Source organism: Ruditapes philippinarum, unplaced genomic scaffold (assembly GCF_026571515.1).
Source record: "Ruditapes philippinarum isolate M1 unplaced genomic scaffold, ASM2657151v2 ctg4780_1_1_1_1, whole genome shotgun sequence".
Taxonomy (NCBI): domain Eukaryota; kingdom Metazoa; phylum Mollusca; class Bivalvia; order Venerida; family Veneridae; genus Ruditapes; species Ruditapes philippinarum.
Genome location: NW_026857805.1, coordinates 34,360 through 61,602, shown reverse-complemented (window position 1 = coordinate 61,602; position 27,243 = coordinate 34,360). Strand labels below are relative to the sequence as shown.

Here is a 27,243-nt window from a genome sequence, read left to right as displayed (position 1 = left end):
TCAATATCTCTCACGCCATCTAGCACAGACTCAAGCGGTATTCAATCTTTAAAGAAAGCTGCTAAAGGTGTTGGAGTATGATTATGTGTATATAAAATTTCAATATACTACAAATTGCTTTTAAACCTCAACCATTACGGATATAAATGTAAGCTTAGACAAAGTGCTGTTTTCCATATTTTGTTTGATCCAATATAGTGGTTTTACAGTAAATAATAATACTTTATTTAATATGAAAAAATATGATTGGTCTTGAATTATCTGTCTATTAAGGATGATAACCACTAGATTTGACTGTCAAGGTTTTACAATACGCAAGTAATAATCTGTTAGAACATACATTATGTATGATATATGACGTACGAAAGAGAAAAATATAAATGTAAACACTCTAGGGACGTTGTCGTATTTTTGAACAACCCATAAATCTCTTGCACGACTACCAAAAAATACTGGTAGTTTATATTTCTTGTTACCTTCAAAATTTCTCTAATAATAATAATAAAAATCTAATCAATCTACTAACCTTTCTTAATTTATTACAAAGAAATTGAAATTCATTCTTAGAAATGGATACTTCTCATCAAATGATGGTGCAATGATATTAAATTATAAGTAATGAAAATCATTAAAAAAATGAAAATTAAATGATTAAATAAATAAGAGGCGTCTTACTTTAGTGCTAATTTACCACAAAGTACTCCGTAGTAGTAACATGATCGTGATTATTTTTGATGTGCTATCTCTTTTTGATAACCAATGTTCTCAAATGTTGAATCATATGATGATAACTAGCGTTCTAGATTCGTTGAATAAATCGAGTATTTTAGTCGGTTATATTTTAAAAGAGAACATAGGTAAGTTTTTTTAATTTTTAAATTATATGACTTTTTTTGAAAGTTTGAAACATGAATATGATGTATACATATATATGCCTTTTATGTTGGTATATGTTTTGTGTACATTGTCATTCGCAGTATAATATAAATCCAGTTGTTTATTCTTACTTGATGTTAATCACTTTGCGGAGGGATTCAATCCTCTTGTAACTATCTTATGTTTATATTCAAAGAATTCATACTTTGATTATATAATGCTTATAACATATGTTTGAAATCGGTCTGAACGATTACATAACAAACTTCTCATTATTTCGGATGGAATTATGACAGACAGTTCGAGAAAACCTCATTGCTATTCTGAAATAAAGTGTATGCAGTATTTTTATAGCAATCTTTTTATAAAATATTTCAGGCAGAGAGAAATGATGAATTGTTCACATAGTCCCGAAGACATTAAATGCTTAAAATTAGGCTTGGTAATGATTAAATTACGTTCTTTTTGCTAAGAAATCTACAAAAGTCATGTTCTATTTTGTAAAAGTAAATAAGATATTGAACATTCTGAAATTTTAACATGAATCAATACAATTTAATAACACACTGATGTTTTAAATAAATATAACATTTCTTTGATATTTAGAAAATACCGCTGACGACAATTATCAAGATATGACATCACTGAACGTATCATTTTACTTAACATGTATCAATTTCAATACTTCCGTATTCTATATTGATTTATGAACTCTAGATCAATTTTAATAAATGCTGCCTTTCAGGTTTTTGTTGTAGCAGTTATGAGTGTCATTTGTGCAATTGGTATAATATGGATTTGCTGTATTTTAAAACAAAGACTAGGTGACTTTAAATGTACTAACCAGAAGCCTTCACATCAAGCAGATACACTACAAGAGCAACAGGTAAAATGTAGTTATTTAGTGCATGTAAAAGGAGTAGTATTTAATTCCCGATTGACCTGTACTATAAAAATGTTATGCTTAACACCCTGTGTCGCAATATTATAACCAGTACGTTACCAGGGTCGGATAAATGGTTAATACATGTGATTTTTAAACTTGCCTGTAAGTTTGTTTACGGGCGAATTTTTTTTTAAATAATTATTTCCGTGTATGTATATGAATATTATATATTTAATATCTATTTTCTTCAAAGTATGATCTTGAAAGTGCGAAAAAACGTCAAATATTGCAACATTCTTTGGGCATTTTGAAAAATCATGCTATGTTCCAAAGTATTAAATTCATTTATGTATGTTGCTTTTCAAAATTGTCAGTTTCCCTTTGTTTCTTATCTATTTTTTAACTTTTAACTGGACTTGAATTAAAATTTATCTGTAAATGGTTAAATTCTGGTAAAACTAGGTCATATTGTCAAAAATCCTTCCAAAACGAGCGCAACACATTTAAACTTACCAATTATAACCATACATATTTTTCATTAACATTCAATGTTTTATAACTTGTCTCATATTCCAAGGTTCGCAATTTTATTATTGTTTGTATGCATCCGTCCGTATAAAACATGTAAATAAAAATATATTTATTTTAGCCAAATGATGATGAACTAATAAGTTACTGTCGGTTTGTCGCGGTTGAAGGCATAACAACGCGAAAGAGATACAGAACAGGATTATTATCTTAATTCTGTCGCACCTACTTTTCGTTTTGTCGTTATTGCATGCTGGCGCCAAACGCAAAATTTTGGATTCGTCATCTTGTTACCTGTATGTCCCACCAATGCCGCAACAAAAAACGAAAACATGTACATATACATGTATATAACACGTTCTGTTGCTCCTTTGCAATGTCGCACCTTCAACTGCGACAGTACGAAATCAAGAAATGACAGCCAAAAGCAAACATAGGAACGTAATTTTAAATTTTGTAAGAAAATAAATCAGAGGTGTCTGATTAAAACATAAGAAAAGATTGATGTATATTCTAAACCGGGCAGCTTAAAGATTATGCATATCATACTATAAGCATTCTTTTGATAGATCCTGAATAAGACACGCCCCATTAGTCCATTTATTATAAATGGAACGTCAGTCCGTCAATTCGCTTTTCTTGTCTAGGATATAACTTTTAAACAAGAGGTTTTAACATGAAATTGTGTAGGCAGATAGATCTCATTGAGTAGAAGTGCATTGAAAAAGAACCATAATTCTGTCCTGCTGAATTTTGGAGTTATTACTCTTTGTTCATTTTTATACGTGAACTTTGTCTGGGACATAACTGTAATATTTATCGGCATGAATCTTTGTAGGTAGATAGATCTAATTTTGTAGCAGTGCAGTGCAAAAGAACCGTAACTCTGTCTTGCCTAATATTAGAGTTATCGCCCTTTGTTCATTTTTCACACTTTGATCTTTGCCCGGGACATTTCCCTGAAACTACAAGAGATATCAACATGGAACTTTGTAGGTAGATAGATCTCATTGAATTGCAGTGCAGTGCAAAAGAACCACAACCCTGCCTTTCCTTTTTTTGGAATTATTGCCCCTTTTCACTTCTACAGTTTGAACTTTGGCCAGGACATAACTCGTAAACAATAAAATAAAATATCAACATGAAATATTGTAGGTAAATAAATCTCATTGGGTAAAAGTGCAGTGCAAAAGATCCATAACTCTGTATTACCTTATTTTGATGTTCATGTTTACACTTTGAACTTTGTATGGGACATAACTCGTAAACTAAAAGAGATATCATCATGAAACCTTATAGGTAGATAGATCTTATTGGGATTATGTGCAGTGCAACCATAACTCTGCCTTGCATTATTTTGTAATTTTGGTGTTATTGCCATTTGTTAATTTTTTCAATTTGAACTTTGTCGGGGACAAACCATAAGAGGTATCAACATGAAACTGTGTAAGTAAATTGATCTTATTAAATAAAAGTGCTCTGCAAAAGAATTTTAACTCTTCCTTGCTTAATTTTTGAGATATTGCCCTGTGTTCATTTCTACACTTTAAACATTGTTCAAGACTTATTTCTTAAAGTATTATATATATGACACGACTCTTTGTAGGTAGACAGATCTGAAATGGTAGATGTGCATTACAAAAGAACCATAACTTTTATTTGCCTAATTTTAATTTATTGGCCTTGGTTCATTAACACACTTTGATTGTCCGTGACATAAATTTGACACTACAAGAGGTAAACTTTCCTTTGTGCACAACCTATTCGGGGAGCATCATCCGGTTCAACCGGCTCTTGTTTATCTGTTTCCGGATCCATTTATTTCAGCAACTCTTGGAATATACCATTTTTTGATGAGGATTCTCCAGGTGTTTCTGTGATAACAGTATTTAAGTCGAATATATGACTAAAAAACCTGATATAACTTTCGCCTTGAAGGGTTCTATTTACTTTATTTTTCTTACTTTGCCAACTACTCGTACAGGTAAGCTAACAAGATTGCAAATGGCGATCCTCTTAGGTTGTTGAAGTAATTCATGAGACGATTCTTTAGAGAGGAATCTTAAAACAATAGTGCAAATAATTATCGGAACATCCAATTGTACTCTGTAATCGAAATCTCTAAAAGTGGAATATTTAAAGCCATGTCCGATAAGCCAGTTATTTTTTGCAAGAAGATTCAATGAATCTATAAAATAGTAATGAATTTCAATCAGTTATGTTTATTATAAATTCCGTAATTCGATGCCATTCTGGTTTCCTGTCTAAAGTGTTGTAGAACATTGATCCCGTGTCATAATAACAATTTGCGTTTACATCATTCACCTTTATAATAGACTCACTTGGACATTCTACTTATCTTTTAAATATGTTTGTTAGCTTGTTCTGGCGTTTCGTTTCTGCCTCTCATTTGCCATTCAATCGGGACAATCAAGCTTTTATCACTCTTAAACATTTTTATGCCTGCATCGGGCTGTTTTTCTGATCTTTTTCATTTGTTTCTTTTCTGGAATTATTTTCCATATCATTCTTTCGGTTTTGTCCAAAACTTCCATAGTATCGGTTTTGTATCAGAACCAATTTCCTTCACCAATATTGTGGTAATTATTAGTCCTTTTAAATTTTTACTCTCATTTACGTCCAAACGGTATTGGTATTAGTATTTACAAGGTTTTTCTTTTACTTGCTTTACCTTCTCTAATTCTTTTCGAAGTCTTTCATTTTCTTCATTAGTTGTTTAATAATGTCTTAAATAATTCACCTCAGCAATAGCTTTTTGTCTTAATTCTTCAAATGGGTCGCTGATTTCTTTCCGTTCTTTTTCAAGTATCATGGATGGACCATTTTGTTGATGGTAACAGTAGAATTTCTTCTAGAGGAAGACCCCACTCTGCTACTGATTCCTCGGTTTTTTCTGTTACTAAATAAATCAGTTAATTTTGATGTGCTGACTAAAAGATCGACACAGAACTTAGATTTATGAGCACTTTTTTCGCCTCTTCACGACTATCGAAAACCTTGATCAACTACATGATCTTACTACAATTCTGTTGCGATAGTTCTTTCAATTTCTCTGTTCCAGTCCTCGAACGAAGATTTTATTCTTGGTTTTGGATCTGAAAATTGGCTGATGATTAGCTTTTCTCCAAACGTACGTATATCATTACTACTTTGCCTTGGTAATTTATGAATTCCTAAATTTATTTGATAAAAAACTTTCTTTTATACCACATATTAAACATTTAAAAACTAAATGCCTAAAAGCTTTAAATTTACTTAAGGGTTTATCAAGTACAAATTGTTCATAATTACTGAAATAATACTGAAGTCTTATCCGATCAAAATTAGATTATGGTTCTGTAGTATATGGATCTGCAAGAAAATAATATCTTCAAATCCTAGATACCATACATCACCAGGGTTTACGTTAAACTTAAGGTGCTTTTCGCACATCACCTGTAGAAAGTCTATATGCGGAAGCTGGGGAACCATCGCTTCATCTTCGTCGAAAATATATCACTTCAATATGCAACTAGAATTTCATCATATAGCAAAAATCCAGCTAAAAATATTATTTTCAAACCAAGCTATACTGAAAAATATGTTAACAAACCAAAGGAAGTTAAACCATTAGGCCTTCGTTTAAAAGATGATTGAGATAAACTTTAAATTAATCCAGACAGTATCCTTCAAAATGACGATGAAGATGTTCCACGTTGGACTTATAATTCCCCAAAAATAAATATTAACCTTTCATATATAAAAAAGTCATCAAATTCACCTGAACATTTCAAAGAGAAGTTTCTAGCGATTAAGGAAGAACATGAAGATTCTATACATATCTATAAGGCTGGTTCAAAAGAAGGTTGCAAGGTTGGTGCGGCTGTGTTTGAAAATAATTTCACATTTAGTATGAGGTTACCAGATAATGCATCAATTTTTACTGCTGAAGCATAAGCTATAGATTAAGCATTGTCATACATAGAACAGCATACCCATGATAAATTTGTGCTATTTTCTGACTCGCTTTCTGATTTATTATCCATTGAAAATAAAAAATTCGACAATATCATGATAAAGAAACTTCTTTTACGATTTCATAAAGTACAAAATCTGTTAAATTATATTGGATTCCAAGTAGGTATACGAGGAAATGAAAAGTAGGTGCTTTAGCTAAACAATCATTAAATTTTCAAAAAACTGACTTATTGTTACCTGCTTGTGTCATCTGAATGGAAAGCAAATTGGGACAATGCCGTTTTTAATAAACTTCACGATATAAACCCATCTCTTGATGTGTCACCATCTCTATCTCTGTCAAACCGCCATGATCAAACAGTTCTTCATCGATGCCAAATTGGACACACTCAAATTACCCACTCTTATCTCCTCGTGAATGACAATGCCCCTTTCTGGGTAGGTTGTAATGAAAATTTTACTGTCAAGCATTTTCTTTTTGAATGTCATGATTTTCACAGACCCGTAGTAGATTTTATTCTGTAAATTCACTCAAAGAACTCTTTAATACAATTCCATCAAAACCATCATTGATTATTTGAAAGAGATATACTTGTATTCTAGGATCTAATTGGCTCATTTTTATTGTCATTTACAAAGTTTTACATAAAATTTTAAGCCCATTATAGCATTAGGCACGATATGGCCAGTTATGTGTTGACGTGCCGTAAAAATCCAAACAAAAAAAAGAGTATAAATTCCTTCCTCTAAGTAATCACTCATCATATTGTGAATATTTGATTCATATTTTTGTTGAACTCTTTCTGTTTTTCTGTCGTCTTAGCCACTTTCTTTCAGTAAGTTTTTTTTCTTTTCCAGCAAATAGTCTTTCTGTTCCAACTCTCTTTTCCTATTTTCAAAAGTCGTCAATCTTCTTCTCATTTTCATATATCTTCTTGAGAGTTTCAGTGAAATCATTTTTCATTTTACGTTCTACATTGTCCTTTTCCAATGTATCGCTAATAAGATGCAATCTTTCCGTCTTTGAATCAATCATTTCCTTATAATATTACAATTCATTTTCATGTTAATTTTCTGCTCCTCAATTCAAAGTGTTATCAAACTCTTCCCTTTCTTTCATAGTTCAGTAATTAAACCTCTGTCTTCTATTTCTTAACTTGAAACACGTCTGTTTCTTCATCTTTTCATTAGCAAACTATGATTTTCCTCATCTCTATACTCTGGTTCTGTTGTTGTTCCTTTGGTTGTTTATATCCGCTTGTTAATTTGCTCTTTTTCAAAGGTTTGTATTTGATATACCTTTCATGTTTTAAGCCAATTCTCATCTCCTTCATGTTTAATTACTGTATCAAAACTAACTATTTGAATGATCTTTTTCTCCATCCAAACGATCTCTTCTTTCTGCCGCTGACTTTTATCAGATCTTATCTTATCAAGAGTATGAGGATTTTCATTTCTATGTATTGATAAGCATCTCTTTTAAATGTCTAAACTGATAATCTAGATATATTTAGAACATACCGTTGATTTCCATTCGATGTAAATGCAAGTACATTAGTGACTACAATATCTGGCGCTCCCCTTCGAGATGTCATAAAGGTTTGACTGCCTTTTCTTTTACAGTTGCTCAAGTTCTTGTAATTGTTTTTAAGTTCCTCCTTTTCTACTTAAGAAGGGTTGTTTTTTGTAAATTTCCTTCAGATTATGTGATTGTCCTTAATTTCTCTATTTAGGTTTCACTTAATACTATTTATTAGTTCAACTCAACTACTTTCAAGGTTTAGCAATTATATGTTTCTATGCTGGTTTCATTTCACTCGGTAAATTAGTAGCGAATTACTTTCTTTGTCTTTCGCAACTTGCTTTCCCACTTACTAAATAATTTCTTATTTTCTCTCGTGTCGTTCACAATCTTTTTTACTTTTATTTCATAATTCCAATATGTATTTTTCGCAACCTTTTATCTTTTTCACTTTATGATTTCTTATTCTCTCTTTGTGTTTTTCAAAATTTCTTTCCACTTCTCTTGATAATTTAAAGATTTTACTTATCGCTCTTTTCTCTATTACCTTTTAAATTCACTTCCCGAGTTTTCACAAACTTTGTATATTTAACTATCCAATTCAAGATTTTAACTTTGTTTCACTTACTCTTTTTTATTCTTTTGATTATTACTATCTTTATTTGATTGTCAAACAGCCACATTTTACTTCACTTCCTTTAATTTTTAAAATTTCCCATTTTCGTTCAATTTACTATCCCTTTTCACTACATTTGATTTTTTGAATTCACTTCAAAGTTTTCAAAACCTTTTTTCTTTTCAATTTCAAAATTCGAAATTTCGATTTCCTTTCCTTTGACAACATATTTCTTCTTTCACTCTCTTATTCGAAATTACCTTTTCGTTTCCTTCGCTATGCTCTTTATTTTTCAAAATTTATTCTCTTTCTGATTCTTTCATAAGCTCCTTAAAATGCAATACAAAAATTCGAATCGACTTTCCGTGTTTTTGAAAATCTCCCTTCACTTTATTCACATATGATCCAAAGTCTATTTACTTCGAAACCTTTTCACTTTATTTCAATATTTTTTATTCTTGTCATATTCTAGCTCAAAGTTATTTCACATATTTTTCCTCATTATTCTGGAACAGTAGTTTGTACAGTTATGAACTCTGTTTCTGTCACAGTTTATTTTCAATATTTCAGTACAATGTTGAATTTTTAACTCTCTTTTACGTCGACAAAGTATTTTCATTCAAAACAAATGTTTTTATCAGTTTGTACAGTTTATTTGTCAATTCAACAAGCTGCCAGTTACTTTCCTTTCTTTCAATATTAATAAATATATGTTACGTTTGAGAATAATTATATTGTTTTACATTATAAATAATATTGTTTATATATTTGTATTTGTGATATATGATTTGATACGTTGTTTCGGTTGCTTTCGTTTATGTTTTTTTTTGTACAAAGTTCTTATTACTACTTTGCATTAATGATATAAACTTAATTTTATTTGTGTGGGTATAATAATACCTGAGTATATAAAGCCTTCTTAAATCGACATAAGCTGTACATTTAAAACAAAGTGAAATTCGTCCTCTAGATCTTTTAAATTACATAATGTACATTTTCGTTCGTCACGCAGAATATTGTAGTGACGGTCGACTGGAGAATACAACCCCAAGATGATTAAAAGACTTGACTATTACTATTTCATGATTATTATAATACCATTTGCTGTTTTCCTTAACTTTCCACCTTTCCTAAAAACTACAACTTTAGTTTTTTCTATGTTAACTGTAAGGTTCTATTTACAACAATAAGAAAGTAAACTATCTAGTGATTTCTGTAACCCAGTGTTTGTTTCGGAGACGATTTCCGCGTCATCAGCGAATAGGAGCAAATATATCGCAATTTGATCAACATTTATTCCAGCGTCAATATTTTCCTGTAATTGCAGTTCTATATCATTTAGAAATAGAGAGAAGATAATCGGCGAAGTTATTTCTCCTGGGAACAAACCTAAATTACTATTGAAAAATTCAGTTAGGCTCCCTTAAAGTTTTACACAAAGTTTCACTTCGCTGTACATTGATCTTAATACCGAAAAAAATTTACCATTTATTCCTAGTTTTATAAATTTATACCATGATAGCTTTCTTCTCTCGATAGAGTCATAAGCTTTTTATAATCTACAAAACAACAGTACAGTTTATTTTTATTCAGAAGTTGCTTTTAATTAATGCGTTTAAAATAAAAACAGGATCTACAGTACTATATTTATTTCTAAAGCCAAATTTGGCATCAGATAAAATGTTGTCATAAACCCGTACAAAATACAGTCGGCTAAGTATATCGTTTAAAACGAAGAATGATACAAAATTATATGAGTAATATAGTGAAAATGAAACTTTCAATGTTTACAAACACATTAATAAGTGGCTGTCAAACTGTCCAAACTTTAATTCCTTCTTCAAGCTCGTTGTTGATAAGTTCATTGTTGATTCCGGAATAAATTAATGTTTCAATGAAAGATAATTGGACTGCACCCCTTTCATTTAAAAAGTGATGAAAATCTAGCATATTTTTTTAAAGATAATTTCAAAAGTGTATGCTATTTTTTTTAAATAAAATTGTAAGCATAAGAGAAACTGTGCAACAGTATTTCTAAGAATATAATAACTCAAATATTCAAACATTTTAAGTGAAAATGTAAGGGTCACACATTTATCTGCCCTTGAATTTGCGCTTAGATCATTATTAAGCTACATGTAGTCATCTTAAAAAATGTAAGACAGTGACAATGCTTTGAAAACCCGACCTAGTATGTCCAATATTTCAACCAGCGTTTGAAAACTTTTATCATATCAGTGCAATTAAACAAGTTAATACACAGTCTGATGAAATTTTACATTTGTTTAGTTATTTTTTCTTAAATTTCATTTCGTGATAAAGCAGGTTAGACATCTGCAATAGAAGCTATAGAAAATATACAGCTTCTAGATCATAAGATAGTGCTTTAACTTAATATATGAATTAAACGTAAAATGAGTTGTCAAACATATGAGTAGTTTTTACATTTTTTGCCTTACTATTGTTTGTTCAAAGTCCATTTAAAGACATTTTCTACAGTTTTATGAAAATTTAATCCTTTCATAGAATTTTCTAAATTTTTTGTATGATGAGTAAAATTTAATGGCGAATTCAAAAAATAAAAAGAAAAATATATGTTGACGTGTTGGATTTCTTGTAAAATGGCAGTTTCCATGGTAACGGTACATCTCAAAACTGTCAAAATAGCCAAACTGTGTTATAACAAATAGACAATTTATAAGATAGCTAAATTCACACAACAAGCATTGTTTTATGCAAAGATAACCTTATCTAATGATTCTGTATGAAACAAATTATAATCTGAACATATTTCTTTAAAAAATGAGTTTTCCATGTTCCTCAACCGAACAAAAAATGAGAAAAATAAACATGAATTCTGTGAATAATTAAAAATATTGAAAATTTTCATTCATAGGATTTTCTAATTTTTTTTTATGTTGTGTAAAATTTAATGACAAAGTCAAAAATAAAAAGAAAAATATATGTTGGCGTATTGGATATTTTGAAAAATGGCAGTTTCCATGGTAACTGAATATCTCAAAATTGTCAATATAGCCAAACAGTATTAAAAAATGTATAAGACAGCCTATTACACACACAATTAATAAATAACATACTTTGATACAAAGCTTGCTTTATCGTCGGGTTCTGTATTAAACAAACGAAAATTGGAACATATTTCTCTAAAAAATGAGTTTTTAATTCATGCTTTTTAACTAAACAAAAAATGAGAAAAATAAACATGAATTCGTAAAAAAATCAAAGCTATCAAGAAATTTCTTTCATAGAATTTTCTATTTTTTTGAAATATCAAATAAAATTTCATGGTAAATTCAAAAGTAGAAAAAAAATATATGTTGACGTGTTAGTTTTTTTGTAAACGGGCAGTTTCCATGGTTACCGCATATGCCAACTGTCAAAATTACCAAGCTTTCTTAAAAAATATCAGTGTTATACTAAATGTATTGTCATATATACATCAAAAACATGATGAAATAAAAAAATCTTTTTGTTTTGATGTTATATAAAGTAAATGATACTGAATATGTTTTTAAAACAGGTTATATAGGGACATATTATATTTTCACTTGACTAGCATACCCGAACAGTAAGCCAGTATCGAGAAATTTACAAAGAAAATAAATAATGAAATTCGGAACATTTCTTATATATTATTTTTGTTTTTTATTCAACACTTTTGAAATATATCATTTTAAACTTCTTTGCCCAGTTGTCGGACAGTAAACAAGCGGTGACGCAAATTCGTCACTATACCACAAGTGGGTGGGGTAACGCAGGCAGAATCATCATCAATGCTGCCGTACTAATGCTAGGAGAAATCCTTAATCTGATGTTGTCTAAACGACCTCTTATTCGTTTGAACCGATCTCCTCTTGAACATCTATAAATATATATTTTGTATTATTTACTCATTATTTGCTTATAGCCGAAATTTAAACACTTATCCGAGTACTATTCAACTTAACCTTCTTTTTGTAGAGTAATTATCCGTGATAACCTTTCTTGGAAGCGCATAACGATGCGCACAAAAAACTACCGGAAACGTCTTTAACAAACTAAAGCAGATTTAACATACATGTATATATTGATAGCTCATTTAAAATTGTAACAAAAGTTATCTTTGATGTAAAATGTGCACGTGGTTTTAACTGTTTGATATTATATTTGAATACAAATTAGACTTATTTTGATTTTGAATCTATGCTGAACTAAATAATAGAAAAAACAATAATCAGACCGATAGTTTTGTATTTTCTCACATGTTATTTGTCAGCATCATATATAGAAAACCCATTTACAATTTTCATTTATTCTTTTGCATAGGGTACAAGAAATGAAGGAGCGGACGTTAATGAGGTAATTGTGTTTTTTACCTTTACCGTAAAAAAGAGTAATAAAGAATCCCCAAAGAACGCACAAAACAAAAATAGAAATGTTGAAGGCTCTGTTAATTGAGCCTGTTCATGTTTCCGCCAACGCACCGGCTAAAGCATTATTTAACATTTAATAACATCTGGTAGAACTCGGAATTTTAACCTTTCGCAGATGTGTTCATGTGGCGGTTTTCATGAAACCTTCAAGGTGACACTAGGTGCAATTACATGAAAGCGGCGTATGGTCTCCAAGTAAAACAATGGGCAAAACTAAATAGAAGTCATTTTCTGTGTTCCACTTATTAAAGTATGAGTTATCTGTTCTTTGATTGTATGCTACAAACAAAACGAAATGTTATTTTAAAATTACATTAAGAAGAGTTGAATTTTATATTTTAAAAGATTAACTGAAATAATAGTGATTGACCAACTGGTGACATTGAAAAATGTTTAGAATAAAAAATAAAGCTGTCTTAATTATAAGAAACGGCTATCCGCTGTTTTTATAGATATAATATAACAGTTCATTTCCGATAGATATAGAGGATATTTGTTTGTTTTGCATGTAAGATTGAAATATGATTTCACTGAGTGAACACCAGATGTAATAATTTCACGAGTGGCGTAGCCTTGAGTAAAAATATAAAAGCTGGTGTTCACGAATGAAATATATTTCAATCTTATATGGTAAACAAATACATTTTCTTTTTATTTCATGATTTGTAAGTGATTTTAAGTATTTTTTACTGATTTTGCCGCGTAACGTCGCGCGTTCTCCTTTTTTACGTCATCACATCATGACGTCACATCATCAATTTTGAAATATAGTTCTGTTAAATTCCTCTTACTATGTTACGTTTTTAACATGATGTATGGTGACATCGACTTTCTTTTCCTAAAGAAGCAAAATGTACGCATGACGGCATTTATTTCTGCCCGTTATTCCATTTAGTTATGATTTTCTTTTCATCCGCATTCAGATATAGTTCGGCTACAGTGAAAATTATATTTCATAAATTTCACTAGTGGTTTATCGGAATATAATCATCTGATATATTACAATAAAACACTGGAAAACATGAAATAAAATACAATCATTTCTTTGTGTCGCGCGAGTTATTTGACCTTAATGTGAAGTAAGTTCTAAAACTGAAACAATATAAACTTTTCGGGCTTCAATTCTTTATTCACTGTACACCTTATGTCGCATACTTCCTTAAATTTTCTTATCAATATTATATTTGTTCATTTCAAAAGGTTTTGAGACAACAACTCAAAAAGACAAATGTTGGTAAATGATTGCTTTTCATAAATGACTGGTTCCTATATTGGAATAGCGTTTTACGAAGATAATAACAAATTCTGTCGAAAAATCGTTTAAGTTTAAGATATTTCCTCTGTGTCGTTAGATAAAAAATACTACTTTTTTAAAAGATAGAAAAATAAATGTTTTACAAATATTTATTCTTAGACTAAAGCCCCAGTCACACTAGAGCTTACGATCAGTGAAGACCAGTTCACGATCACTAGTGACCTCTGGTAGCGGACAATCTTTAAAACGTCTTACGACGGTCATCGGTGATCTTTGGCAGTCGCAGATTATCTTCTTTAGGTCCCACGACCAATTTCAGTCGTTGAGAGGTTTTTGAGCTTGCACAAAAACCTCCTTGCGATCAAACAGGTCGCTAGTGATCTTATAAGGTCTTTAGGCTGTCGTACGATGGTCATTCGGAAGTGCGACAATCTTACGACAGTCTTTACAAATTGCCACTAGTCACTGATAATCTTAAGTAGTCTTTAGTAATCGTGTGATGGTCGTACGACAAGTTGTAGGTTATGACACGGGTAGTCGTAAGTAATCCCAGGCAATCTTGAGACCATCGTACGTTTACTTATGACCTGTCGTACGATTGTCAATGATGACTTGTCTTACGATACTCGCAAACGTAAATTTATCTGTGCAAAAATGGTTTTGGTCGCAGACAATCGCTGATGATCGTCAGTTTTACAAGTCGCTGGTGGTCGCAAGTAATCGTAAGCTCTAGTGTGACTGGGGTTTAAATTTTAAATTGGTGAACAGTCGGAAAATCGGCATTTACACAATCCATACGATATAAGATACTTCAAAGGAACTTGTCAAAGGAAACGTAAGTGTAAATGGGATCCGGGAGTGCCCGAAAAGGTACTCCTAAGTTGAGTTTTATACATGTTATTAAAATAAGAAAAGGTTTATATCCAATCTAAAAATATTTAAAATCTGAAAACAAAGTGATCCATCAAAAACATTAATCACAACAAAGCTACGTGAAAACTGCAGACTCGATTTGATTTAGTTTGTACATGAGGGATGATAAATAAGTGCAATAAACCTCACGCCCCTTACACCGGTTTGAGCGGTACTCAATTCTTAACACTTAAAAGTACTGGCATCAATAATCCTAAAGGACCAGCAAAATATAACAACACTGAAGTCATACATATAAAAGCGATCTTGTCGTGATATCGCCAATATGAGAAAAGGTTACTTTAATTCCAATTAATGTTCTAAATTTAACTTATGCTGGATATAATATAAAGTTTCTTTTAGGTACAAAAATCAGATATAAAAGTCAAGCTAACATGCTTGACCCGGCAGCATTTGTTGCAGCTCGTCTCTAGTCAACCACTCTTTCTCAGGTATGAAGGTTATTCCATTTAAATCCTGTAAAATAAAAAAAGTCTGCCAAACAAACATATCCTCACTTATAAGTACCACGGTTTACCCTCCGTCCGTCTGTCTGTCCACAAAACTGGATCCCGCGATAACGCAAAAGTTCTGAAAATATTTTTTAATTTAGACTTGATATATGGCTAGATGGCAGTATCGAGAGTATGCACTTTTTTTCCAAGTGTTGAAAACTTTGGTTGCTATGGCAACAAATAGAAGAAAAATATGGCTAATTTAACATATTTACTGGATCCAGAAATATAACTATCCAGCAGTCTTTTTCTTTTCTTCCTATGTTGAAAAATGTTGATGCTATGGCAATAATTAGCTTAAAAAATGGCAAATGGAACAATATTTGTGATAACTAAAAATAACGAACTTAAAATACGGACATATGACAGTATGGAAATTATACACATCATTTTAATCTTAACTGTAGGGAGTATATCGAGAGCCGTCGTCACAGAGCGTCGGCAACCAGGTCAAGATTTCTGATTCAAGTTTTTACAGTTTTTTTTTACTAAGTTCTTTATTTATTTAGCACAAAAATTATCAGAAGTATCCCCTTGAATAAGAATTTTCATGAAAAAAGTAGATATTTTTTATAACTTCTTTATTTATTGATGTACCGACTTCAAACTTCATATAAATGTGTCTTTTTATTTTGCTCAAATCATGTTGGAGAAGGTTCAATACTCTATCTCGACTATTTCCAGAATCACCCTTGAACTTAGTTTTTTTTCTATGAGCTATAATTTTTACTCAAAGGTTATAAATCTAGCGTCCATAAAGATTTATCCTCAGAGTGTCTGCTGGCTCGTCTGTCTGCCCGTTCCTAAAACCTGTTTCCTGAGATCACTTTTAAAGACAACAAATTTAATCAAAATAAAGAAGTTGAAGCATTAGTTATAGATACTCATCCTGAGAAAATTAGATCTTCTGATTATATCTGAAATAGAGAAAAAAAACCTAAAAAATTTCAACACGGCAAAATTGTCGAGAGCACATATGCGTGACAATATACACCAAATGCAATTTATTTTAAGTAATTAAAAGTAATCAGAAATAATTTTTAAATAATGTAGAGAAGAGACCTATTGATAATATTTGTCTGGAACATGATTTATTTAAATTATCAATTACAAAAAATCTATCTTGTCAAATGAGTACTTAGAGATAATTATATATGCTACAGCTTTTGAGTACAGACCAAGTAATGTCACCAATTATGCCCTTAAATTTGGAAGCATTTACCACCATGAAAATGTCAATGGGTATATTCACCGACTGAAAACGACAAAAATGTTGTTTTTTAAACAATAGAAATTCAAAGAAACATAAAAATAATATTATTCCAGGAATTCAAAAGTACAAAATATTTTTTCTAAAAATTAATTAAAAATCAAAATTTCTACGTTCACAAATAATGTTCTTCTTTTTCTTATTACCTCCCGTTACATATATAAGATCAACATCCACACACACACATCCATCTTTTGTTCATTATATGTACAAAACTGATAATGCAATGATTTAAAAATCTTGAAACAAAGTGATCCCTCAGAAGCATTAATCATAACAAAATTACAAGAGAACTGCAAACTCGGTTTGATTGAGTCTGTACACGAGGGATACTGAAAACATGCAAAATCCCCCCAACGAGTGATGATGCATGTTAACGGGAGGGCCCTAGATCGCTCACCTGAACCATCGAACTCATACAAAATATAACTAAGACAAGCATTTTGACCAAATTTCATGACATGTGTGCCAAAAATGTGACCAAGTGTTAACAAGAATTATCCATATTTGAGCAGTTTGACCTAGTTTTTGATCACAGGTAACCCATATTTGTACTTGACCAAGAAATCATCAAATCATACTTTCAGACCAATTTCAAGGATATTTGGATAAAAACAGTGGCCACTAGAGTGTTAACAAGATTTTTCTATTTTTAGCTCCTGTGACCTAGTTTTTCATTTGAGATGACCAATGTTCAAAGTTATCCGAGCAATTACCTAGACAAGCATCTTTTGCAAGTTTGATGACAATTGAGTCAAAAATGTGACCACTAAAGTGTTAACAAGTTTTTTTTCCATATTTGGGCCGTGTGACCTAGTTTTTGACCCAAGATAATCCACATTCGAATTTGACCTAGAAATCATTAAAACAAAGACTTTTTCTATTTTTAGCTCCTGTGACCTGGTTTTTCATTCGAGATGACTCATGTAAGAAGGCATCTGAGCAATAACTTAGACAAGCATCCTGACCAAATTTGATAATAATTTTACAAAAAATGTGACCAATTGAGTGTTCTCACGGTTTTTTCTATTTTTTGCTCATGTGACCTAGTTTTTCTTTTGAGATGACACATGTTCGAATTCATCCGAGCAAAAACCTAGACAAGCTTCCTGACCAAATTTGATGATGATCGAGTAAAAAATGTGACCACTAGAGTGTTAACAAAGTTTTTCTATTTTATACTCCTGTGACCTAGTTTTTCATCCGAAATGACCCATGTTCGAACTCAATTGAGCAATTACCTAGTAAAGCATCCTGACAAAGTTTGATGATGATTGAGGCAGAAATGTGACTGCTAGAATGTTATCGAACAAGTGTAGACGGACATTCATCGATCCTAAAAGTTCACCATGAGCTAGCTCAGGTGAGCTAAAAATCTATATACATTGTACGTTGGAGGATAAGACTTTTAAGACAATTATACTATGTGTACATGTAAAAATAGTATGAGACCTACACTCCTCTAAACCAAGCCATTTTTTAATATCAGTGAAATGATGTTCGGAATTTTTGCAGAGTTCTTCTATACATGCAAACTAAGTTAGATCTGGACTTTGTAGCTTTACACAAGAAATACATGAATATAAACTTTCTAATATATGTGACCCCTGGGAAAGGGCCAATATTAACCCACAGGAGCATGATTTATATAACTTTTTACAGGTCAACAAGGCAATGCTTCTTGCAAAATATCTTATTTTTAACTCTGGGGATATGAAACTGTGTTCTTAATACCACCGTTTATTTAAAGACATAAAATATTCAAATATTCCGAAATGCAGTGAGGATTTTCTGCACTTTCTGCACCTTATTATATTAATTCGTCTTCCTTTGAACATTTATATGTATGATAAAACAGGCGCAGAAACTTTATATCAGCCCTTTTACCAATATCACTCTTTCAATTAGAGCAAAACTGTCAACAAATTGTTGAAAACAGAGGTAGCATTGTGAATTAATAACCGGCAGTACTCAAGGCATCATTCATGTCAGAACTTTTGATTAATTGCCTTCAAATTGTAACAGTCTACATGTATCATTTACAACTTATTGTTATTCAGTGAATTAACGTAACTATATATATATTAAATAACATCACTTTTAACTAATCAGAATGTCTTTAAAATAATTAAATGACACAAACAAAAGATCTCCTCAATAATTATAATCTTAACAGAAAAAATCTAAATATATAAAGGTTGATAAAAAACACTATAAATGATAGACTTTGGGGAATAAATTGACGTAACATACATATCAATATATATGAACAGGAAACATGTAAATAAATTTGTACATTGTAATCACCCTTTAAAATATATACACTTATATAAGTATTTTAAATGAGTCACTGTGACCTTTAGCTTGACCCAAAAAGCCCAAACCTGCGCTATGCACATTGTCTCCATAATATCAATATTTCTTCAAAATATATTTAATTTCCTAAAATCGGAGATAACACACAACTTTAAAATTTATACAAAATGACTTAGTTTCACTTTGTTTCCAGAACTTTGACTTTATGGGCCTAATATTTAATCATTTATTTGTTTTCTTTTAGTTCCTAATCAGTTACTAATTATTTGCCTGTCCGTGCTCTGCCTTGTGCCCTGTCCTATTTTTCTTTGGGGTCCTCCTGGGCTCCTTGCCGATGACTCTTGTTGCAGGGCCGGGTTGGGGCTGCGTTCATTGAACGCCGCCTTTCCTTGTCGATCATGTTTATCACAATTGACCTGAGGAGTTTCAAATCTGCACTCTACAATTCGTCTTATTATGTTTAATATTGCAGCCAAATTGTTTAACTTTCCTTCCACTGGTTCGAAAGATACAGATCGGACTCTTCTAAAAGTCTGTTTAGGTCCATTAATCCCCTAGAAGGGGCACATTTCGATCGGAAGAAGGCAAAACCCGTGGCACATTTTAAACTATATTTCTGCCAAAATTTTTTAATTTCTTTCTCTCTGTTCAAAAGATACACAGTGGACACAAAAAATTAAATTTGATACCAAAAAGATAAAGTGTGACCTTTAAATTGATCTGAGAAAGGTCAAAACTGCGCAAAGGTCGCCTTGATTTATATAGACTTTGTTGGAAACAAGAGGGCCATGACGGCCTTTATCTTGCTCACCTGAATATAAATTCTCATCATGACAAGGAACAAGTAAACTATGAATAAAAGCAGAAGTACAATCTAATATCACAAAGTTCATATTTTTATCTGAAATAGACAAATAGTGCACATGTTAAACCATTACTTGTTGCTTTTGAAAATCTTAAACAGCAGTTACATAAGAAGGCACTGGTTGCTTTACAAAATAAATAGTTTCCTTCGGAGTCAGTGCCTGCTGTGAAATTCAATGATAGATAAGATAATGCTTGCTATGGAAGGCTACTATGAAGTCAATGGATGATATGGAAACTTATTTTTATCTTCTGTTTATTTAGAGATTTTTAAAAAAGTTTATACCATATACACAAAGGGAAAATCAATGTTCCCCAGTGCAGGGCCATTGTGACCTGAGGTAAAATTGTAGAGGTCCACAGAGGAGGTCATATGAGCATAAAATTTATGATGAAAGGGGGCAATGATGGCACTGAGTCGCTCACCAGAAACAGCTGCTTTTCAGTGATGGAAATTATCCATTGTCAACATTTTCTAATATTAAATTTGAGTATAGAATATTTTTTAACAAAAAGTTGAAGAAATGCCATGACCTGGGGCATTTAAGCTAAAGCTTAAACGAGGCAAATCAAATTAATATGAGCAAACTTGATAAAAGACTACCTAAGAATGCTACAGACACATTTCTCGTGAGCTTATAAAACCATAAAAAAGTTGTGTTTCATGGTCTTAACAAAATAGGACGTTACTGCAGTTGCAATTACATTTACAGAAGTAACACAATGTAGATAATAAAAGGATAACTACAACTTACAGGTAACTAGAGCTTTGCAATAACTGATGTGTATTCCTGCATACACCACAGTAAATTATTGTATTTTCATTTGCAGTGAGATTTTCTTGCTATATATAGTTTATTGTAAGATGATTGGTTAAGGAGGATTAATTGATTTATTAGATGAATATATTCTTCATATCGTGTTTAACCATAAATTAAAAAATGATAACCAAACAAATCTTTTTTTATTTTCTTATGAATGCAAAATTTTACTCTATCTTATTAAAGGAGATTATTAAGCAAGAATTGAATGCATATAGTTTTGACTATCTATAAATAACGAAAACCCCTGGGCTGGGTTTGGGATCCTCCTGCTGGTTCTTTTTGCTGGGTCGTGTGGGGGTTGCGTTTATTGAACGCCGCCTTACCTTGTTAATCTTGTTTATCATTATTTGGGCTTTTGTTTGAACAAACTTGGTAGACATCCACTAGAAAATGTTTCATGCCAAATACCTAAACTGTAGCGCTTTTGGATATTCACAAGAAGAAGTTTTACACTATTATCAAAGAAAGAATGACACAGGCGAAGCCAATTTTGACCCTAGGGCTTTTATTTGAACAAAATGGTATACATCTGCAAGATACTTCATGACAAATACCTAAGCTCAAGCTCTTTCGATTTTTTACAAGTAGATTTTAAAAAGTTTCTAATTGTTGACATGGCAACCAAAATTAAGCATGGAATGGAAATCATTGAACAATTGTTAAAGAGTTTTATGCAAGGAATATTCCTGCTTAATATGACAATATTGGCCCATTGATGAAGGAGGAGTGGTTTTAAGGGTTTTGTGCCATTTTGAAGGTCGCACGACGCACTGACGCACGACGGACGCAGAGTGATCACAAAAGCTCACCCTTGAGCGTTTTGCGGTCAGGTGAGCTAACAACAACTTCGATGTAATGTGTATATTTGTGATTCCTAGAGCTTAGAAATTTGGCATGTAACATTTCTATGTGACAAGAAAACTACTTGTATTATTCATTGCTCTTGGGTCAATATTTTCCCCGCCCTAGGTATAAGTGAATACATATTTGTGCAGGATAAACAAGATCAACAAGGAAAGGCGGCTTTCAATGAACGCAACCAAACACGACCCAGCAACAAGAACCAGCGGCAGGAGCCAAGTGGGAAACCAAAACAAAAGCAGGACAGGGCATAAGGCAGAGCACGGAAAGGCCAACCAACAAAACGACAAATAATTTGTAACCGATAAGGAATTCAATGAAAACAAAAAATGAATAATAGGAAATAATTTGTAACTGATAAAGAATTAAAAAACAACAACAAATAAATGATTGAACAATAGGCCAACAAAAAGGACACAGGGGAAAACACATTTAATTATTATTTGGGTGAAACTACATTTAGATATTTGACAGGTAGCATTGCCTTGATATTCTAAAAAAATGTTATCAATCATGACTCTTTGGGCAATATTTCTCCTGTGCCCGGGTGAACTAAGTTGTTAAAATCTTGTTTGAAAAAAAAGAAACAACCAAAAAAACATTTGAGTCTAACTTTGTCTTTTGAATACTTATCTGTGATATGCAGGCTTCATAACTTCTGGTCCGCATTCAAAATTCCTCTTTGTTTTGTTTAGTTCCGCCTATTGTTTTCTCATTTTGGGCACAAGCGTTCTATTACTTGTGGACCAAACGCCGCTTTTGATGGAATTGCATGGAAGTATCACACCGAAGGTTCTATGATAACCGCCGTATGAACACATCTGCGAATGTTTCTAAATTCACAAATTTACCATTTTATGTTTAAATTTTGAATTCTGTTCAAGCCGATGCTAGGGAGGCATGGACGGAAACTTGCACTTGACGGTACCGTCCATGAACCTGCAACATTTTTAATTTTGCCGTTTCGAACCTTTTTCAAGGACTTATAGTTTTCTCTTAGTTAAGTAACATAAAAAATCCAATAAATTATAGATACTTCTAGAAAATAATTGTACACGTATGGTGTAGTCATTGATGTAATAATCAATTATTTGTGTAAAATCAAGATTAACTTTTTCCCAGACCCGCTTCAAAATATATCAGTGATGGCACAAAGTTATCAATAATACGTTTGAAATCATTGGTTTGTACTTTGCGCATAATTATTGTTTTTTTTATATTATTTCCATGATTCATTTAGGGTACAGACAATCCTGAAGGACAAAGCAAGACACATTATAAAAGGTATCGAAATGATGTTTGACAAAGATGATTGAAGAATATCCTTAATTTACAACGCTTATTTATTTATTCCTATTTCACTCTTTAAGTTAACAAACGTTTCATTTCTTAAAAACCGACATTTCGGAATAATTATTAAAATGAGTGATAAATGCTTTCCTTTTTCTGCTCCCTGAAAAGAATGCATAAAGTCGCCGCTTTGTCTATCCGCCCATCTACTTTTCTTGTCCGGGATATAACTCTGCAAGTACCGGGGGTATCAACAAGGTAAAGTAAAAGAGCAGTGCAGAAGAACCGTAACGCTGCCATGCAATAATTTGGTTTTTTGTTCTTTGTTCATTTTACATTTTGAACTTCGTCCGGGACAAAACTCTGAAACTACATGAGGTATCAACAATAAAGTAGTGGAAGTAAGTGGAATTTATATAAAAAAAACCAGTTACTTTGTCTTTCCTTATATTAAAGTAAGTGCCCGTTTTCATTTTAACACTGTGATCTTTATTTTGGACATAACTATAAAAGTACAAGATATATCGACAATAAGTAGTTTCTTTGTGTCCAAAACCTTTTCGGGGACTATCACCTGGTTAAACCGGCTTCTTTTTTGCTTTAATATTTTTTACCTCTTTCGTCGTTTCAACAACGTAACGACGACAGTTTAGGAAATTTTCAGAGTTTGCAGGGTAATATATTTGCATACGTATAGGTAGTTTGTTACCGGATCTTATATTTAATCTTATATTTATTTTTATATTTATTCAGAATAAAAAAGCCATTAGTATATGTCCTACTAAAAGATGATAGACTAAAAGAGTGCATTGAAAAAATATTTAAAGGAATGGATCTGATACCAAAGTACTTTCATTCTGACAATGAGCCAACATTTGACGAAAACGAGAATTATAAGGTTTGTTTTGAAAAAAAAAACACGATAAATCACATTAGTGTTAATGTTTTAAACTAAAGCACCTTAAATTGCCAATTATCTCAATATCATTGTTATTTCTTAAAAAATTTAATGTTGCAGTTTATGTTAACGTAACATTTATGTTGCGATTGATGTTAACGTAACATTTATCTTTAATAGATATGTTAAAATGTATAATTCTACACATATACCAAACTCTTATTTTTAAATGAAATAGTTCGACGACGAATCGACAACAATCATTGTAGTCAGACACGGTTCAATTCGTATAGACTCAGATATAGGAGGATGTTGCAATCATATTTCAGGTTTGTTTCAAACAAGTTTTCATTTAGAAATATGTTTGGAGACCTTTAAAGTAAAAAGAAGAAAACACACCAGAAAATTACAAACACTTTTAAGGTTATCATAACAGTGCATCAAAAACTGTATGGAATTGACTAGTATGCAAAACCAATCTCTTCCTTTGAAACGTTTTTGAAATTATATCTTTGCACAACACTGATGATAACCATAGCCCTAATGTTCAAACATTATTTGATGTAACATAAAAACAACTGTCGTTTGAAGACAAATCTAAACATTTTAGTAAAATCAATTAAAGTCATTATGCCTCTGAAGTATGCGGAAGCCATGTAAATTGACAAACACTACGACAACAATATCAAGAGATATATTTTGTATAATATAAATAATTATAAAAACATAAAACAGATATATCATGAAAAATGTGTTTGTGCTTTTGTGTAGAATACGTATAATACTGAAACAGAACTATTTGTAATAATATTGTATACCAATACACGTACAGACTTGTTTTTTATATTATAGTTTATTGCATAAGTTAAGATGATAAATATTATATTTTCCAAACGGATTGCAATTAAGAATGAATTGGCAACATAAATATAAGTAACATGCAAATATTTCTTTGGCGATTCAATAGTCTATCATTTGCTTAATTAAAAGTACGTGCACTCATTTATTTTCGAAAACTTCAGTTGATGACGCACGCAAGTGTTTGTCAAATAGCAGAAACTATACAGTCATGATTGTATCAACAATTACGTTGTCTCAATCAACAAGACACGTCATTTTAAACCTGTCGTTATCATAAAGAGCATGACCGATATTTGTTAACGAAATTGCAGTTTTAATAATCTTGCATATGCGATGAAGTATTTCCATGTTTAATTGTGAAAGTATTGATTTGTTAATTGCAATAGATATTGGCATGCCCTGCCCATCCTCTTTCCACCCTTAACCCTCTCAATCTTATTGTCAAGTGTTTATGATCTTTGTTCTGTTGATGTTATCATTATTTTAGAGTTTTTTATGAATGGTAACCTCTGATATGTTTCCTTTTCAGATTCGGATATCAAACGAACTGTTGTTGTTATCATCAATGAATATGGAAGTAATAAAAAAGGCGAACACGGGGATATAATAAAGCCAAACAGCTACGTAATTGATAATATACAAGATCTAAAGAACGTTGTTGTACTCAATTATAAGTGTTGCATGAAGAAAACAAAATGCAAACACTGTAAATATGCTTTGGATGAATTGGAGCAGCATGCAAGGTCACAAAACTACAAATAAATGATGTGTGACACACTAAGGCACTATTATCGTAATGTTATTTTCATATGTCATGAAAAAGATCATTTGTGTTACAATCCCTTAATAAATAATCAGTAAATGTTCCCTATACAGTACAGATTTTTTTATGAACCTGAACTCCTATATGTGACCTTGACCTTAGCCGATGGGATCCGAATTTTGGGCGTGACACTCCACCTCTCAATGTTGAACATTTGTGCCAAGATAAATTTAACTCCCTCTATGTCTATATAAGGTTTGGCTGGACAAGCATTTTCAAATGACCTCTAAGTATGACCTTGACCTTCTACATAAAACCCTTGTTTATGCCGAAAGCACGTTTTCTTATAGTGTTGAACATTTATGTAAAGTTTCATTAAAATCCCTCCATATGTGTAGGAGATATTTTTTCAGACAAAAATTGACGCCGCTCGCCCGCCCGCCAGGCGTTCCTATAAGTTATTTATTTTCTAACGACCCGTTTTATTAAAAGAAATGGAAATAAATAAAAAAAAATATTGTTTTTTAGAAAAAGTGTTTCCTTTGTTTAAGCAATTTTGATAGGTCTGTTTAGTCACACTTGTTGTTTGCCAAAGTACAAAATGAATAACAAAGTTAAAAAAATATTAGCAGAATTCATTTATCTGACCAAGGGGGTCAAGGTCTTGTAAATGTCATATCTTAATTATTCCCCAAGTCTGTCTGGACACAAATGTTGCTATGTCAACGTACAAATCATTTCCCTAAATAAATAATATAGATATGAGACTTAACAAAAAGTTCAATAGTTGACGGTCAAGAGCATTGTTAGGTCAAGGTCAGATCAATCCTTTTTAAGGTCTTGCGAAGGGGGTAGTTTTATCCAATAATGAAGATATCTCATTGATTGATTAGCAATTTATTACCAAAAATAGCAGAAATCAGTGAAAATTTGACCTCTAAGGTCAAGATCATACATGAGTCAAAACCAATTTCAGTTTGATATACATAAGGTCCTGATCTAAAAAATGGTGTGTCTAAGTAAATTAATCTATGTAAAAAGCCAAGTTCTAGCTAGTTACATGAAAACAACAGAATTTCACTAATTTGCCTTTGAGGGTCAATGTCAATTAAGGGTCAATTTCACATCTAAGTTATTTAATATGTCTGCCTGGTAGCACAAGAATAAATCATATCAGTTCATAAATAACAAACAATAAGACAACTTAAGGTGAAAACGTAGTCAATTATCACTACAAATAGCTAAAATGAGATTTTTTGCTTTAGTAGTTTTATCAACCTTTCTGAACACACTCTGATTTATTTTGTAAAAAAATCTAATATCAGAGTGTTTTAAGACGGTACCTATACATTTTTTATTTGCTATGTTGATAACTGCAACTTTTCGATAGCACTCCCTTACCTCCTGTTGAGGCACACATAAGGGAAATATATGAATTACGGTTTATTTGTCATTAGTTGATACTTCTCGTAATATGTTGATCCTACTCGTACCTAATTAACTACTGTCTACTGATTACAAATATCTCCACATTTTTGTCTTCTTTTCATTTACCTTTTTTACAAATTTAGAAATTGTCTACTACCAAATAATTTAGCATAACGGCACATCACTCGACCACGAGTATGGTTAACTCACCGAAACTAAACAATGTAGCTGTTAATAATATTCATGATGTGTGTAATAATTTTTGTTCTGTAGTCTGATAAACAAGGGCGGTTCGAAAGGAATTACTTATTGTCCGCTTTCTCGTGATCCACGTGGGACATGATAAA

The 27,243-nt window shown here is 31.6% G+C and overlaps 1 protein-coding gene across 2 annotated transcripts; it reads left to right on the top strand.

The window, feature by feature from the left end:
• Positions 1 to 771: 771 nt before the first annotated feature.
• Positions 772 to 25,940, top strand: LOC132751118 (uncharacterized). Of its 2 annotated transcripts, XM_060741239.1 has the most exons (9): positions 772 to 857; positions 1,255 to 1,318; positions 1,622 to 1,762; positions 5,373 to 5,441; positions 12,733 to 12,765; positions 22,897 to 22,940; positions 23,700 to 23,844; positions 24,083 to 24,173; positions 25,235 to 25,940. In XM_060741239.1, exons 2-9 carry the CDS (start codon positions 1,265 to 1,267, stop codon positions 25,465 to 25,467), a joined length of 810 nt encoding a protein of 269 aa, XP_060597222.1. In that variant the 5' UTR covers positions 772 to 857; positions 1,255 to 1,264; the 3' UTR covers positions 25,468 to 25,940. The 2 variants fall into 2 exon arrangements, with proteins under 2 accessions (XP_060597222.1, XP_060597223.1); XM_060741240.1 differs by lacking the exon at positions 5,373 to 5,441 and having other exon boundaries at positions 25,235 to 25,938.
• The last annotated feature ends 1,303 nt before the right edge of the window (positions 25,941 to 27,243 follow it).